The sequence below is a fragment of the Colossoma macropomum genome, unplaced genomic scaffold (genome assembly GCF_904425465.1).
Source record: "Colossoma macropomum unplaced genomic scaffold, Colossoma_macropomum, whole genome shotgun sequence".
Taxonomy (NCBI): domain Eukaryota; kingdom Metazoa; phylum Chordata; class Actinopteri; order Characiformes; family Serrasalmidae; genus Colossoma; species Colossoma macropomum.
In genome coordinates this window covers 12935631-12954083 of record NW_023494805.1, presented here as the reverse complement: position 1 = coordinate 12954083, position 18453 = coordinate 12935631, and the positions used below count along the sequence as shown (strand labels likewise).

Here is an 18453-nt window from a genome sequence, read left to right as displayed (position 1 = left end):
AACATTTAAAACAGAAAAACAAAGGCATATGCAACCCACTCATTCTTACAAATCTGAAATATAAAACCACCATTTAAAAGTTTGCAATTACTTGTTATGTAAACTCTTTGTTATTCTGTATGCAATATTAAATTATAAAAAAATAAGATTTAAATAATATAAATTGCACCACATTAACTTACATTAAAAGTAATTAACCAGTTTGCCCTCTCTCCATTTTGGAGATATTTGGGGTTTTTTTTTGGACGGCAAAGATATTTAAAATATCTACGTATAATATTTCTTGTCATTATCTACCTCGAAATTTGATCACCATTTTTTTTTTCTTAATGTAAAATTTAACTTCATTTTTGCTGCTGTACAGCTTTCTCAGTCATTTTAGAATCATCTGCAGCACATTCTCTTTACAGCTTCATTTGGAGTTCTACTAATTATCTCTAATCTATACTTTATACAGGACTATGCTCTTTACAACCCCACCTACTCTATGAGGACTCTAGGGAGGTCCTACCTGTATACGATCAGGTAAAAGGTTGTAAATCTTCTCTGTGGTGGAGCACAGGGTGGTCCAGCAGTTCTGGGCTGGGTTGGGGAGAGCCATAGCCTTAGCCAGGCCACGCAGAATGGAGAGACACAGAGAGAGACGCTGCACGCGAATCTCTGAGTTAAACTGCTGTACTGCCAGACTCTCCACATACACCTGCAGCTTATCCTCCGCCACATGCTTCATCCAACTGTTCAGACACTCATACAGGAGCGCTCTGGTGCGGAGCTACAGCGGGAAGAAGAGAGAAATACAAACGTTAACGTTAACATTACACATTACATATAGAAGATGGAGTGAGGAATAATTTGTTACTACTGCTGTAACTTTGTAACAGAAGCAAAAAAAAGTTTAATGTACATCAATCATTATGGACCATTTATATTAGTCCATTCACTATGAAATGATCATACAAAGTAAAGGGCCAGTGGCATTCTCAAATGGTGCAAAAATATCAAAGTAAAAAAAATAAATGCTTTCAAAGTTTTATAGATGACAGTGGTGTTATACTGGTTGCAACATTTATATTTTATAAATTGCGCACTTAATAATGGAGACATTTTCCTTGGAAAGCACAAGCTGTTAGATAATGGGTAATAGCGTAATATATTTCATTTAATTATTACTGAGGTTTCTTCATAATTTTAGTCGAGGCCAATTCCCAACTGCTAGCTAAGTCTTTCCAAAGCACATGCGATGCTTCCAACTTAGAAGTGTGAAGGTTAGCATGTAATTCCTCCACGTCTTCAATACATCCTTATTGGATGCAATGTGACTGGACAGCTTAACGTGCTTGGAGGAGAATGTTAACTGTCAATTCTGTTATGTCAGAAGAGATGAACACTTTAATTAGCACTGCAGTGGGGTAGAGGGAGACCCATCCTTCCCACCCAGAGAGCTGCAGCTGGACTCTTGGCCACAAGCGGCTATGGCATCTCCAGGGACTGAACTTGCAGTCTCCCAAAAACAGGGCAAAGCTTAGATGGCTTTGGCAACTGAAGTCCCTACAAGTGTCATATGCCATTCTAGACAAACATATCACGTTAGAACTGTAGCAGGAACCAGACATCTGAGTTTAATGCCTCTAAACTAGCCACATCACAGAAAATGACTAGACAGAAGGGTTATAAATACACTGCCTGATGTCTGATAGTTTTGAGAGAAGATTTTGGCCCAAAATGTTTGTTTGTTTTTTAAACTCCATTCACAACAGACAGATACATGGAGGGAAGGCAAAATAACCCTCAAAGTAAATGTAGTTTTTTCTATTTTATCATCACCAACATTACAAATGCAGAAGATGCATGGTTTGGATAGTTAATAAGTTGCCTAGAATTTTCTTGTAGAAATCGCAACCCCTGATTTTTATCACCTTCATCTGAATCAGTGTGGTTTCTCTACAATGTACCATTTCACATGAGACCACTCTGAATGACTGTGTGGAATTCCCCTTTAAAATACTAATAAACGGAATCTATTCATATTGTTATAACATCACACGACAATAACTCACACTCAGGCTGTGGACGAGAGGAGGAGCGAGCCACACACCCAGGAACAATGCAGCACTGGAGGAAGACTGAGCCTGACTGGCTGCCAGCTCCACACAGTGATGCTGCACTTCCTCACCTACAAGACAGAGAGGAGCCTTTACATACTCACAGGCTAATGATTAAAAAGGGCATATGCACAACTATGCCTATAATGTTAGGTGCTACATTTTCACTCAGTATAAGTCATATTCGATAGCTTGGGCACTCCTGGTCAAATGACATGTTTTGTTGATTTTTTAAGTGAAAATAAGTTATCACATCCTATACAGAGAATCACTGTCATACCGCTGGCTGTGAAGCTTTAACAAACATCAGTCATTCTGTCTAGTAACTTTATATTCAGGGCTCAAAAATGTAGAAGTACAAAGAATCTAAATGTTTACCAAAGTTGAGTCTCATCAGGGGTGAGAGGATGACGTTCCAGTTGACCGGTGGATATTGGAAATTACCCTCCTACTGTGGCCAGTGGAGCCAACACTACCTTTATCAGATCAGGAGGAATGAACTCAGGCCCTACAGCCAGACAAATAAAAAAATCAAATGTGTTAAAACATACAACATACAAGTTAAAATTCAGAAAAATGACATTAGAAATGACTTAAGTTGGAGATGTAGGTTGAGAAACGAATCCACACAGTTGGTGAAGTAGATTTAGAATACCTTTCCTTCCTGCTTCAATGATGTATTCAACTGAAGCTCTGATGACACTCTTCTCTGGGAGATAGCTGAAGTCTTGAGGCACTGAACGAAACAAAGAAAAAAATAAATATGGGAAAATAACAGAGCAAGAGAGAGTATGAGAGAGACAGAGAGAGAAAGAGAGGTGATGAGTGTGTGCAGTAGTTTTAAAGCAGTCTCACCTGCAGTTCTGCTGTGGCTGCTGGACATGTGGGCTAAATGCAGGTAACCCACCAGACACGCTCCATTTGACTGCAGACCTATCGCTCCTGAGAAAGAAATGATCTGGGAGTGACAACAAAAGACAGAGACAGAGACAGGACATACTGTTTAATCATGAAATGTGTAATAAATATCACTGAGGGTATTTATATTTAATAAATATCAGTCAAATGCACCAGCAACAGTATTGCCATGTTGCACTTAGACTGAAAAGTTATGAGTACATTTGAAAGGTATTGTTTGAAAGATAATTAAGATGCATTAAAATACAAGTCTAAAATAGTCAAATTTGCGGATTAGCCATCTTGCTTCCTAGCTGTAGATATTTAGCATCTCCCAACTGATCACAGGCACAAGCTCGAATATACAAACTTTACTCACCATTGCCCTCTAAACATGTTATAGCAACAGTCTGAAGTTAGAACTTTTGTTCTTCTAAGGCTCATGACTCTATAAACAGTTTTCTGTTGTCTATTATTTACATGAATTTGCATTTGTAACACTTTCAGATATAATGTTTTTGAAAAGAAAAACAGCTGACATATACTGAAAAATACATTTTTATTACATTAATAAAGGTGACATTAATCACAATACAACATTGATATATCCTATATGTGTAAAGCCCAATCCACATATTGTATATTATGAAAAAAATTAAAATTCTTGGAAGTGGTATATAATGCATTTCAGAACAATATCATTCAATTGTGACAGGCCTAAAATATACTAGTAAAAGGAACATAAAGGGAAAATCAAAAGTTACTCTACACTGTTCGTTGTTGTTTACCGTCTCTCTGTAAATCGGTGTTCAAAATACCCATGAAATACTAAGAAAAGTGTACTGCTGACATAATTTATCACAATAATGATCACATATCGTCATGTTTCTCACCCTTAAATAAAAAGTGTCACATATCTAGCACGGCCCAGAAAGATGATGATAAAAAAACACAGAGTTATTAAGAAGGATAAGAAAAGCAGGTCATGTGTGGAACTCTCACCTGGGTAATGGATCTTATAACCTCGTTCAGTCGGGCCTGCTGCTGGGAGGACTGCTCAGATTCACTCTTCAGCTAAAGGAGACACAGAGGAAAAGATTACATAAGTATACAAATACTAAAGAGGAACAACTTCATTAGCTGATACAAGGTGATAATCTGTACATACTATAACATAGTACTGAGTGTAGTACACAGCAGAAGCTCAACAGTGAACTCTAGTGGCTGAGTAGTGCTACTACAGCACAGGGGAGGCTGATGTTCCTCAAATATAATTTATCTTTTGGGACATGCAGTTAATTGCTTAGTAACAGCACAATATGCTGCACTGTTTCTAAAAGAAGCCCTTACATGGAATAGAAAGTCACACAAGCAGGATGTAAAAAGCACAACTGTTTCCTGGATACTGCAAAAATACCTACGGAATCACAATTCTGAACTACTTGCACGTTCACCTAAACAAAAATGTCAGCATTTACTGTGTAAATCCCAATGGTATCTGACACTGAGTATTTAAATGTGCTGAAATGCGCTTGGAATGCTGCACTCGTGACTAAAGTAATTGGGAGACACATAAGTCCATCCTTTCATCGTTTGGGAGGGCTATGTAATCAGAGACATCCACAAGGATTTCATTCACAGAGGGAGAAAATCCTTCCCTCACTACTGTTGTCAAGTTCTGCCGTTACTATGGAGACACTTCCTGGCTGCCTTCCAAGTATGGTGGCATTTGCATTTAAATGGGTGAGACAGCTCGGTGCATGTGTGTGTGTGTGTGTGTGTGTGTGTGTGTGTGTGTGTATTTGTGAAGTGGGTGGGCACTGAGGGGTGTAATTTGCCACACAAAGCCTAAGATGGCACAGGTGTGGGTTTTAAAAAGGGCAGCAGTGGTATGAGACTGGCATTCGGCTGGCACCATTTCAGATAGTGAAGCTGGTGATAATGGCCCTGCTGCTGAAAGTGGCAAATGAACAGGTAGTAAACTGCTGTTTAGTGCCACATTTATAGCCTCAGCTTTAAAAGCCACTTATTTGTAAGCCATGCTTTGGTACAAACAATAAAAGAAATCAAAGGGTGAAGCAAGCATTTCAGCCACACGCAGAACAGCTCTAATAGTTCTCAAGTGATTTCATGCCCTGATATATACAATACAATCACTCTTACAGTTACAATTAGGGGTGGGCAATATGACAGTATTTATGTTATCATTATAAATTGTCACATTGTGTCACAATATGCTTTTCTGAGCACATAATGAATATCAGTACTTTAAAGGGAATTCAAAAAAATCAGCATAATTAAATGGTTAAGATGTAAAACAGAGTGGTTTGATGTGAAATGCTTCATTCTAGAGAAACTTAGGAGTCAGAACTGTTCACAGTGGTGGTGATAGGAATCAGACATCTGAAGAGTTGAAAGCCTCTAAAGCCCTCAGACGGAACGTTATTACATAAAATGGTTATAGGTACACTGCCTGATGTCTGAGATGTTGCTTTATGATAGTTTTGAGAAGATTTTGGCCTGAAACATATTTTGTAAACACATTCATTGTAGAGAGGTACATACAGGGCACTGTAAAGCAAAATAGCCCCCAAAATAAACAATTTTTTCATTTTCATTTAATCCAAATTTATTATTATCAACATTACATATAAAAACTTTGAAGACATAGATTCCCTAATGGCTTTATATAGTACATAAATGATTATTAAAGACATTGCAATCCCTGGTTCCTATCATCGTCATTGAAAGGCAAGAGTCAGCAAGTTTCTCTACAACACAGCATTTCACATCATTTACATCTCAGTCATGCAGCAGACATTTAAAAAAATGGCAAATTCCTTTCTTAAAAGAAAACACTGACCAACTATATGTTTACTTATGCAGAGCAGTGGATTTGGTGCAGCACAGTGTGTGAAACATTGAATAAAAATAATTGTATTTACAATTTTCAATAGTATTGTTTAACTGTAGCACCACTGGCTCTGTTTTGATTGTGCCAACTTACAAACCTTAGGAAAACTAAAGATTGTGATACATATTGTGTATCATGAAAATGTTGTGAAGCATTATGATATCATATTTTTCCACATCACCCACCCTAACTCCTTATTTTAGTCTCCATTAAAACCTTTAATAGCAAAGCAGTGCATGTTACTAGCACTATGTCACAGCAGCTGCATTCAGAATAATATGCAGGAGTTGTTAGTGGTATTCTGAGACAAATTACCTGAAGGAGAGCAGTTTCAGAACCCACTAGTGCGATCAGTCCATTGAGGGCTGCAAGTCTCTGCATGGTTGGACAACCCTGATGGAGAGAAAATGAGAAAAAACACAAACAAAAGCTTATGTATCATTTTAACCCTTTGAAATTGCACTTATTGCCAAAATCATGGCTTAATTTTATATTTATTATCAAGTGTAGCTCATTGAAATGAACTTTCAATCAGTACCACAGTGTAGTAGAAAAGGAGCTATTTTCATTATGATTTAAATGATGTTACTGCTGTTGTTTTGTACAAAAAAACACCCTTTAAATTTTGCCATGTCATGCCATTGCATGTTATTGAAACAGACAGACAGAAAGAAGGAATCTTAAATCTGTCAATACAGAAGGCAGATCAAATGTAACATTCACTGCATAACTATGTAACAAATATTAATTACATTGTAATATAACAGCAAAATAACAGCAACAACTCTTGGCTTCTTAGGTTTAAAATAAACTCAAACAGTGCGTCGAGCTTTAGTGCTCCGCCATTATATCTAGTCTTGATTACAGTTATTACAGGTTCCGTGCTGACATCCTGAAAGCAATCTCACTTTCTATTACAGAGTGGAGCAGAAGGCACAGTCAAATGCTCAGAGCATAGACTTGTTTGAATAACACTGTCCACATCATCTAATGTCAGTAATTTGGGCAAACAGCAGTACAGTCTGTACAGTCTTTCAACAAACAGTATACAGAGGTCATCTGAGTACACAGCTGACTATACACACATCAGATGGAAATCTATTCCAAATACTATGTACCATGTGACCACAAGTCAGGGATACATTTCTGTGGATCTTCAACTGAATCTGATACCTACAGCGCAGATTTTTTTTTTTACAAACAAAGAGTGCATCTGAGGGCTGTACACTACCTCTGCTAGCAGAATCTTTGTCCACGCAGCCAGTAGACGAGGGCGGATGTCTTCAGCTTTACCGTGTCCACAGGAGGACAGTGCATGTACAGTGAGTCCCAGAGCCAGAGCAAAGCCTGGAGTCTACACATAACATACACAGGCAAACAGTTATGGACACTTTGTCTTCTTTTGAAATTTGAATTTTCATACTTTTCAGTTAAAGAGCCCCTATATTTTTGAATTTTATTTTGTCCCCTTGAAGTCCACTTACAACAATCATAATTTATTTTTATACAATCATTTTCCAACTTCTCTTTATCACTTAGAATTAAACAGGCTGTTTTTGTTACTGTGCCTTCAAGAATTATATATGTATTTAAGCTCTGTCCTGATTGGCTACCCTGTATTGTGCCTCTTTAGAAAAGCAGTGTGGGCTTCAACACTCCTTATAACTTCAGTGTGAATGGGCGGGGCTAAATTGCTTTAGGCCAAATAAGTGAATGTATGTGTTGATGAATGTATGAATTAAAAACAGGCTGTATTTGCAGCTTAATTTCCATGTATGGACTGTGGAGTGAACAGTATGTTTTGAAATTTTAGCAGTGTGGCCACACTACCTCAAACTCTTATTTCAAAGAGTTAAAGGCAATTCAATGTTCCATGATATGGGCCCTAAAGAAAAATACTTGTAAATACCTGTAAAAATACTTTGTTTTGTTTACATTAACAGCTATTTGTTAATACATTGGGTTTATTTTTGCTACACTCAGCTTCATGTTCATCAAAGTATCTGCCTTGCTATAAACAGCTGGTTTTATCTAAATAATGATTTTACTCTTTTTATGGGTAATGGCATATATGAAAAATATGTTAGGCCACATTTGGCTTGACTTCAGAGCTAATAAGTGACACCATGAAAAGAAGATAAAAATGTCTGGAATTTGACATTGTTTCCAAATTAAAACCATCAAATATTTACATGTGTGTTACTGTTTTCTTCTAATTAAACCAGTAGTTACTCAGTAGTGTCTCTAGACTTTTGACAGGCAACACATCATCAGAAGTGTCATAACAACACAACACAAGTGCACAATCATCCAGCAAACCCTGGTGCACCCCATTACAATACATTCAAACATTTTCTAAACAAGAAAAATTTGGCTAAATCTTCCTACTTTTGTTTTCAGAAAGTTTGATGAGCGAGCTCCACAGGGCCGACACATGCCCCTCTGTCCTCACCTGTTGGCTCTCCTCAGTCACGGAGCGCAGGACGTTCATGATCTCTTCAGCTTTACTGGCATCAATAACACCAGAACTAAATGCAGACACTCCTACACACGCCACTGAGTATGTCAGAACCTGCATTATCACAAAGAAAAAGATTACCACCAGTGTAAGTATAAAAAGATCACCTGCGTAATGTAGTTATTATTATTACACCAATTCTTCAAAATTTCAAAAAGCTGGAAAGTCATTCAGAGTGATCTGATGTGAAATGCTCTGTTCTACAGAAACTTGGTGGTGATAGGAACCAGATGTCCAAAGCCTGATGTTTAAGACAGTTTTATGATAGTTTTGAGCTAAGTTTTAGCATAAAAAGTAACTCAAAAGTAATAAAGAAAAGACTAAATATAGGTTTGAAGGGGTTGATTTATCTGATTACTAAAGCATTTGTTGAAGTAGTAACTTCACCAGTACAGTGGGTAACTGTGTTGGTTATAAGCAGTGCTAGCTGGTTTGGGCAGGTTTAGGCTGTGCATGTGACCTCTTGCTGCATGCGTCCGAGGCCATTGCTGCTGCTGTCCTGCAGGCTCTGGAGCAGCCTGTCCAGAGAGAGAGCCGCACGCACTCGCTGCTCAGCCTCGCTACTGCTGCAGAGGGAGCTGAGCACCAGCCCAACAGCCAACACGCACCCAGCACTGAGAGACAGAGAGAGAGAGAGAGAGAGAGAAAGAGAGAGAGAGAGAGAGAGAGAGAGAGAGAGAGAGAGAGAGAGAGAGAGAGAGAGAGAGAGAGGGGGATGTCCAATGTTCACACTCAGAGTTACAGCTGGTATTTCAATTCTTCAATGTAACGTTCATTTCATAGTACTTGCTGAATAATTTACATCAGTTCCTGAATAATGCACTACATGGTCAAAAGTATGCGGACACTTGAAATTCGCATCCATGCATGTTTGCTGAACATTTCATTTCAAAACCATGTGCATGAATATGGTGTTGACCCTTTTTCTGCTGCTATAGCAGACTCCACTCTTCTGGGAAGACTTTCCACTAGATTTTGTGGTATTCTCTTCCGTTCAGCATTAGTGAAACTGGGCACTGATAGTTGGCAATAAGGCCTGGCTCTCAGTCGGCATTCCAATTTAGTTCAACGCTGCTGGGTGAGGTTGGGGTCAGGGCTCTGTGCAGACTAGTTCTTCCACAACAACTACAGTTCAATTCTTTATCTCACTTTAAGCACGGAGGACTTGTCCGGCCTTCTCTAAACTGTTGACACAATTGGAAGCACACAATCTAGAATGTCACTGTATGTTGTAACATTAAGATTTCCCTTCACTGAAACTAAGAGGACCAAATCATAAAAAACACCCCAGAACATTATTCCTCCTCCTCCAGATTCTACAGATTGCATTGTACATTTGAGCAGGTAGCGTTTTCCCAGTAGCTGCAAAAGACAGGTTGATTCACCAGACCATCAGATGATGAAGCTTGATTCATCAGTTTAGAAAACATGTTTCCTGCACGTTTTCTAGTTGTTGTTTCTGCACTTATTTGTGCAGAAAAAAAGAAAACAAAAAATATATTTGTATAATTTTCAAACAGGCCCAACAGCCTCTCCCCCACTTCGTGCATCCATAATAAACGTGAATGGCCATTGCCAGCACAGAGAAGAGCCTTCATCATGGCTTTCTCCTAAGCCAGCCATAGTGGCAGTGACCAGCAGCCTCATATATATTTTTTTTCTTCATTAACCCCTTTTGCTATGTTTGTTGTGTGTCTGGGTTTATCGTGCCTCACTTCTGGAGAATTTTCTCACACTCTCATTGGCTGCTGCTCATTGCTGCTCCTACTATTGTCGTAGAGAGGTTCACATAACAAGATTAAACATGCTCAAAAATATTGGGGCACCTGTGACAGCTTGCAGAAAACTGTGATATGAAACCATTCACACTATGCGAGCAATTGTCATGGGTGCACACTTGTCTACGACTGGAAAGTCATGGCTAAAATTAAGCACTGCACACTTGGCTTGTGTGTGGCTGCTCAGCCTTGGAAACTTTCTCCACAAAGTTCCCAAGGAACAACCAAAGACGTAAGATTTCTAAATGCTATGTGCCTTAGCACTTTGTAGTCCTGTCTGTGAGCTTGGGTGGCCTATTTCTTCGCAGCTGTTGCTGCTTTTAGAAGTTTCTACTTCACGATAACAGCACTTACAGGTGTCCAGGGCACCTCTAGCAGGGTAGAAGTTTCACAAATTGACTTGTCAAAAAAAGCATCCTGTGACAGCGTTACATTCGAAGTCTCTGAGCTCGTCGTTAAGAACCTACATAAAACATAAAAAGACTCAAAAAGCAGTGAAATTTTTTTAAGACGCACTTGTACTCCAGCTGGGTGCTAAAGCAGCATGCCTCCAGAGGCTCCAGAGAGTTCAGCACCAGCTCCCACATGGATGTCCCACCGATGTCACTGCAGATGACAACCAGCACACACATATGCAACACGAACAAAACAAGTTAGTAATTTCTTTTTATCTCCCTGTACAGATGTCAGCACAGGCAAAGCTCAATCCCATATCAATAGTAGCTGTTTAATAACAAGCCACCTACCTGACTCTCTCGTCATTCATCCAGGCCAAGAGCATGCCCAGGGCAAGGCCGCTGTGAAACTGCAGTGCCTGAGACTCATCAGCAGTGGGTGCTCCGGGCAGCCCTGCGCTCAGAGTGGACAGTATGGTCGGCACTGCGTCTCTGTGTGAAGTGACTAGGACGGGCACCAGTAGGGCCAGGCCCAGCGCAGCGCAAGAGCGAGCTATACCACTGGCCGTGTTCTCTCCTGAATAGGAGCGCTGCAGACAGACCAAGAGGAGCCAGCAGTTACACATGAGCACAATGTTACCACTATTGTATTACATTGTAACAGGACTGTAACAAACCAGTAATAAAATATAGACCGCTTGAACATTGTTTATGGATTACCTTTTAGGCTATCTGTACACAATAATCAAATGTGAAATCTTTTTTTATTATAACAGCACAATGTTTACTCAATGGGAACTAGCACTAAACTATGGGAGAGTTTAAATATTTTCTGATTCAGCTCTGTAGAGTTTGGAACATTTTTCCTACCATTTACTGAACCAAATTACAATGCAGGTCTAGTTCCTATCACCGCCACTGTGAACAGTTCTGACTGAAAGTTTCTCTGGAACACAGCATTTCATATCAAACCCACTCTGAATGACTTTGTGTCCATCTTAATGATTGAATTACGCAGTAAATCTGAAAAATCAGTGGACTTTATCTATAACAAAAAACAGAGACAGAAAAAGTGCTTTTGCAGAATTCCTTTGCTTCTCAGTACTGTCACCAGCAAACAGGAGAAGTGCCAACACAGCACCTTCTAACTTTTTGGAAAAGATTCAGATACAGAGCTGAAACTCAGTAAAGTATGAGTACAGTAGGTGATGAGTGGTTGCTGAAGTTCGCATTAACACAGAGGTCTGGAGAACTACTCACATGAATGAACCAGGGGAAGACCTGTCCTTTGGGTCGACTGCTGCTGCTCACAATGCTAAGGAGCGTATCAATCACAATAGACAGCCAGTGGACACTAGGTATAATCTCAGGGCCCACCTTTAGATACAAAATGGTCTATCATGATCAAGAAGCAACACCATTTTCTCAACAATGTAGATTTTTTTTTCAGGAAAAAAAACAAATGTTTAATCAATCATATAAAACTGAAATTTTTGTGCTTTTCTGATGCTGCATAGGTTTTCAGGTAAGGAAAAGCCTGTTTAATATTTAGAATATAAAAAAGGCATGTATAATGAGAGTAAGAAGACTTCTCACCTCAACTGCTCCGTCACTTTGAGCTGGCAGGCTGCTTTCATAGCGGCTAAGTACAACAGCCAGGCCGCTCAGAGCCAGGATACAGTTCCCCTGCACCACCGGACTGTCTCTGCAACCACACAGATTTCATCATGAGATCTCACGCATTACCATAAGTTCAGAAACTAGTGGATCAGACACAGCAGTGCTGCTGGAGTTTTTAAACACCTCAGTGTCACTGCTGCACTGAGAATAGTCCACCAACCAAAAATATCCAGCCAACAGCGTCCTGTGGGCAGCGTCCTGTGACCACTGATGAAGGACTAGAGAATGACCAACAAAAACTGTGCAGCAGCAGATGAGCTATCGTCTCTGACTTTACATCTACAAGGTGGACTGACAAGGTAGGAGTGTCTAATAGAGTGGACAATGAGTGGACACAGTGTTTAAAAACTCCAGCAGCACTGCTGTGTCTGATCCACTCGTACCAGCACAACACACACTAACACACCACCACCACCACGTCAGTGTTACTGCAGTGCTGAGAATGACCCACCACCCAAACAGTACCGCTCTGTGAGGGTCCATGGGGGTCCTGATCACTGAAGAACAGGGTAAAAGGGGGCTAACAAAATATGCAGAGAAACAGATGGACTACAGTCTGTAATTGTAGAACTACGTTCTAAGTGGAGCTGATAAAACTGACAATAAGCATAGAAACAAGGAGGTGGTCATAATGTTATGCCTGATCGGTGTATATTGCAATACTGAAACAACAATATATTGCAAAATTTAAATTTCACAAAACCAAAGTGCTCCCTGTCAACTTTTAAAACATCTACTAAAAAAAAATAAAGTTTAAGTTAAATTACACTGGCAATTGTGCATCCATACAGTTAAAGGTGATTAAAGGTGATCAAAACAAACAAATAAATAAACAAATAATTAGGCCAGTAAGTAGGCATCATGCGAATCTGAGGTACCAGACATCAAAACGTAAAGGGGATTTGTCAAACCTTCTGCAAATATTCCTTCAAAATTCAGTGGTTGACATGTAAACAAAGACATTTAGAGTGATTTACTGTGAAACGGTTTATTGTAGAAAAACTTACCAATTTCTTTACAGTGGGGTGATAAGAACAATCAGGGGTCACAACACATTTTTTTATGCAAAATGACCAGTGAACCTACATGTGTCTTTTATGTAATGTTGAGATAAATTTATAAAAAAAAGAGAGAGAAAAAGATTTTTTTGGAGAAGCTGCAGGTTTCCCTCCAGCATGAATAAATTTTGAAAAAGAGGCGTAGCTTTTAGAGGCATTAAACTCTTCAGATGTCTGGTTTATATTACCACCACTGGTAACATAATGACCAGAAAAAATGAATGTCTTTGTTTACATCTCAATAATTCACCAAACAGAATTTTTGGACTTCCCCTTCATTGTTCTGGTAAGAATAAAAAGAATTATAATAAGGAGGACAGTAGGCAAGAGATTAAGAACAAAACGAAGAGTAAAAGTGATGAGAAGAAAACTGAGAGAAAAAAAAGGGGTATGGAGAGAGGGGGGAGGGACAGCAGTAGGCTCAGTAACTCACTTGGCTGCAGCCTTCACCACATCAGTCAGCTGGTCTCTGACCCTGAAAAGAGAGAGAGCAAAGGAGAGTTGATTTACCACAGCCTGCAGACACATGGAAAAAACCTTTCATCCCTACAGGCAATGATTTAAGAGTCAAGGTAACACACACACACACACACATACACACACAGAAACACACTCATCCACATGCAGCACACACGCAATCTCTTGCTTTACTCTGTTCCAGTGCTCTCCAGCCTAAGCCATCCCTCACCTGACATCTCTGTCTTTTGGGGTGAAGTCAGTGACCCCTCAGGCCTCAGTGCTCTCATACCACCTCGCATATCCCCGCTGTGCTCCAGGGCACCTGACAGCACGAGGATGGCTACACATCCCCAGGAGGGGCATAAATGCAGTGCTTTATACTATGAAGTGCTTGGAACACTACAGAACCCAGAATGCCGAGGGGGACTGAGTTCCTGGTACCATCTGAACTTCACACCATTTCACTCACTCACTGGCTGACAGGCTGTCAAAACGGAGTCCTGGGGTGCGAGTTATGATGTGTGCAGCAGACTGCATGGCTATGGGAATGGCAGGCCTGTGCAATATGGACAAATATCTTAAATATATTTAAAGACAATGGTGAACTCATAACGTGACACGCTTAAAGAATAGCCTGCATTATATACATTTGTTGGATCATGTAAACGCCTTAACTGATCAAAACACCCAGAGATACTCATCTGAGATGCAAAGCATTTGCATATTAAGGCCTTCTGCAATATTAGTATTGCAAAGAACAGTATCATGATAGCAATTAACACCACATATATTGTGCAGCCCTAGAGAAATGGTGTCTATTTATGCCCTTACACTTAGAATTTAGTTCTTAATTTTAAGGTTTATTAATTAAAAACTATTATAAATGATTTAGTAACTACTATAAAACTAATATGTAGGTTATGAGACTGATACATCAGTCAATCACTTGAAACAATGCAGGTAACACACTGATAATTAGCAACTTCTTGTGCTAATTCATCTGGATTCAAACTTGCAATCTCCTAACAACAGCGCAGAACCACTAGGGGACTCAATATGAGGTAATGCATGTTGAACTGGTAAATGTGAACACAAAACCATCATGGATAGTATCAAAAACACGTAAAATTTATAATGATAACAGCACATTACAACACTATAAACTAATTTAGTGAACAAAAATAGTGAACTCATGATAAGCCACATCTCATAGTGCTACAATATTGCTTTTACTTAATACTGTGAGTTTCTGCCACAAAATTTTCATATTGGTTGGGCCCTAGTAATGAGTGATGATGAACTATGTTCAGGTAAAGATATATCCCTGAATACACTATGACCACTATGACCAAAAGTATGTGGACACCTGACCATCACATCAATAAGAGCTTGTTGGACATTTCAACTAAGGGTACTTACACAGAATTGCCCCCCCTTTGCAGCTATAACAGCCTCCACTCTTCTGGGAAGGCTTTCCACAGGATTTTGGAGTACACTTGTGGTAATTCAGTCAATTTGTGAGGTCAGGCACTGATGTTGCTCAAAATTGTTCCAGTTCATCCTAAAAGTTTTCAGTGGGGTTCAGAGTCCTGTGCAGGCCACTGGAGTACCTCCACATCAAACTAATCAAACCATGTCTTGTGCACAAGGGCACAGTCATGCTGGAACAGGAAAGGGCCTTCCCCAAAGTGTTGCTACAAGTTGGAAGCATATAACTGTCTAAAATAACTTGGTATGCTGTAGCATTAACATTACCCTTTACTGGAACTAAGGGACCAAGCCCATGCCCTTAAAAACAGCCCCTGGACATTATCCCTCCTCCACCAAACTTTACTGTTGGCACTATGCATTCTGGTAGATAGCGTTCTCCTGGCATCTGCCAAACCCGGACTCATCCATCACACTGACAGATAGTGAAACGTGGTAGTGATCAGCATCGGCATTGGCAGACATGTATTTGAAAAATATTGGCATATAGGTGTATCCCTACTTGCAACAGAGGAATTTGTGTGTGTGTGTGTGTGTGTGTGTGTGTGTGTGTGTGTGTGTGTGTGTGTGTGCGCCTGTGTGTGTGTTTTGCATGATCACATGCTCACCAGAGCCAGGCGCAGTGCTGTTTATACTGAAGCTCTTCTGGACTCTCTTTCCCCTGCTTCTGCAACATCTCCAGCTCAGCCTTTCGACCCTGAAAGACCACAACACTAGAGCTATGAGGTTAATGTTGCTTTATAAAAACAGGATTCCAAGATTCCAGCTGCTACTGTGTTTTTAGTTATGTTACATACAGTATTTCTATCATCAGAATGTCATACAGTGACAGAAAGTATTATTCTGCTTGAGATTACTTAACAACTAAATGCAGTTTGAGCCGTGTGATGATTTATGCATGCAGTTTGCATATTGCGAATTCCCCATGCTTCCATTTCTTGTTAACTACATTAGTCTTCTAGCTCCAGGACAATACTAAAGAGGCAAATCACAAACACACATGATCTTTTGGCTGACTGACTACGTTTGGGGTGAGGGGGAAAACAGGTTTTAGATATTGTTTGCTGAGCTATTGCTTAAAGCCACAATTAACATGTATGGAATGGGTGTCACACAATCTACGAATCAGTCTCTGGAATCCTCTTTCTGCTTATCTAGTGAGTAAACAAATGAGTAGATGCTGGAAAGCTGTTAGCTAGAGCAGCTGTAGATGGGTTTTAAAAACAAGATACCAGCACTTGTAAGAGCTTAGGAGCCCTCAAGCACTTATGACTGATTACTTGCTCTAAGATGCCTGCTAAATACACACCCTAAGGCTACTACTTACATACTAATCAATTACTTCAATAAACACATGAATAAACTAAATTTATACCTCTACAGTGGGCTGCCATGTCTACATGAATGTAGCCAAACAGTGTTTCAGTCATTTTGCAGCACTGTCACCCTTTCATGTTTGTACTGGTGTACTGAAAGCTTTCCTTTTTCCTGATGGCACTGAGTGGTAATTAACTGCAATTTGATGGGTGTACATATGGAGCTTTCAGTTGTGTTTGGTTCTTTGAAGGTGCAGTTGGCATGGTAGTGTGAGTGAGAAGTGATTGACAGACTGCTGAGAGATGCACTCAGAGGATCCAAACAAAACACAAATGGGGGTTGACGTGTCATCTTACACGCACTAAAATACACATACCTGCAGGACAGCATGGTATGCGCGACTCATGAAGCCACGCCAGGCCTGAGGAAGGAGGAGGGAGCGATGCCACTCTGAAGGCTGGATATTCACCTTAGAGAAAGAGCAAGAGAAAGACACGAATGAAGAGGTAACATGCCACTGAAAATTTTCTATTACAGACTTCAACAGGCAGAACCAAGAGATGGGCCTAAAACTGTCTGCATCTAGGTCTGGATTCATGAAGTGTCTCAGGAAAAAAAACTTACTAAAAAGTGCTTTTTTAACTTCAGATGTAGAAAACAAGACTGTTTTCCCCTTCTTTGTGCAAGAAAAAATGCACAAAGACCTATTGTTGAAAAAAAGTTCTTAAATACTGTTTTAGTCAGATCTTCAGTTCATAAGCACTATTTGGGTGAAATTAGTTTTATATGGATGAGGGCAATGTAGCTATTACTGGTGTTTCTCAGTGATTTTGCTACAGTTTCAATGCAAATAAAGCCCATATATATTGTTCCATTGTTTACAAAAAAAAGTTTTTTTTGCAGTTGTTGGCTGTAAATTCTGTAAAGTAACTGTAACACTAATAACACACTGCATTCACTTAAAGGGGAATTTCACTCTATCAAAAATTCAGCTTAATTAAATGGTTAAGATTTAAGTCTTTAAGAGTGCTTTGATGTGCAATTCTCCATTTGAGAGAACCTTGCTGAGTCACAATTATTTACAGTGGTGGTAATAGGAACCACATTTCTGAAGCTTTTTAATGCTTCCTTTCAGAAAGATATTACACGAAATGGCTATGGATATGCTGCCTGATGCCTGAGACGTTATGTAATTTTAGTTTTGGTATAGTTTTGCCTGAACATGTTTTTAAAATACATTAATGGTGAAGAGGTACATATAGGATGTTATGAGACAAACAGTACCTAAAATGGCTATAGTAAATACAATGGATATATCTGCGTTGTAGACATTGCAACCCCTGGATCACCATCATTTCATATCAGACCAGTCTGAATGACTTTGTTTACATCTCAGCCACAATTATGCATCAGCTTAGCAAAATCAATGGAATTCCTTCTTGCGACAGCTGGCCACGGTAAAGCAAGTTACAATTAAATAATGTTTGGATGTTTTTTTACTTGTGAGCAGCTGAAAGAATTGAGTATAGAACCTTTTTAGTGTGATGACAATGTGTAAATCGAGTAGCCATTCCTACTGCTGTCATTTTTCCTGTGCGAAACAGTCATGAACACTGCAGACATCCTGTGCTAAAATAACATTACTCCACATCCCAATGTAAAGCTAATACGACCCGAATGGTTGTTTAGCCTGAAGGAGTTGGCAAGGTTGACTGAAAGATATGATAATAAAACTGTAATTTGTAATGATAACTTACACACTGTGAATACTGCAAGTTTTTCAGTATAAGGAGAAAATGGAGTGAAGATAGGATTGGTAATTCCACATACACTATGGTTTTAACTGT

At 39.5% G+C, this 18453-nt stretch overlaps 1 protein-coding gene across 1 annotated transcript in view; it reads right to left on the bottom strand.

The window, feature by feature from the left end:
* focad (focadhesin) overlaps nucleotides 1-18453 on the bottom strand; it is a 77368-nt gene that overhangs the window by 5723 nt on the left and 53192 nt on the right. The window contains 18 exon segments of the mRNA XM_036596101.1: nucleotides 512-772; nucleotides 2058-2173; nucleotides 2481-2547; nucleotides 2549-2610; nucleotides 2758-2838; nucleotides 2958-3060; nucleotides 4002-4073; nucleotides 6229-6306; nucleotides 7145-7267; nucleotides 8366-8485; nucleotides 8892-9045; nucleotides 10726-10815; nucleotides 10956-11194; nucleotides 11865-11981; nucleotides 12201-12309; nucleotides 13776-13817; nucleotides 15898-15986; nucleotides 16983-17075. Of these exon segments, the coding sequence (XP_036451994.1) occupies nucleotides 512-772; nucleotides 2058-2173; nucleotides 2481-2547; nucleotides 2549-2610; nucleotides 2758-2838; nucleotides 2958-3060; nucleotides 4002-4073; nucleotides 6229-6306; nucleotides 7145-7267; nucleotides 8366-8485; nucleotides 8892-9045; nucleotides 10726-10815; nucleotides 10956-11194; nucleotides 11865-11981; nucleotides 12201-12309; nucleotides 13776-13817; nucleotides 15898-15986; nucleotides 16983-17075 (2016 nt within the window).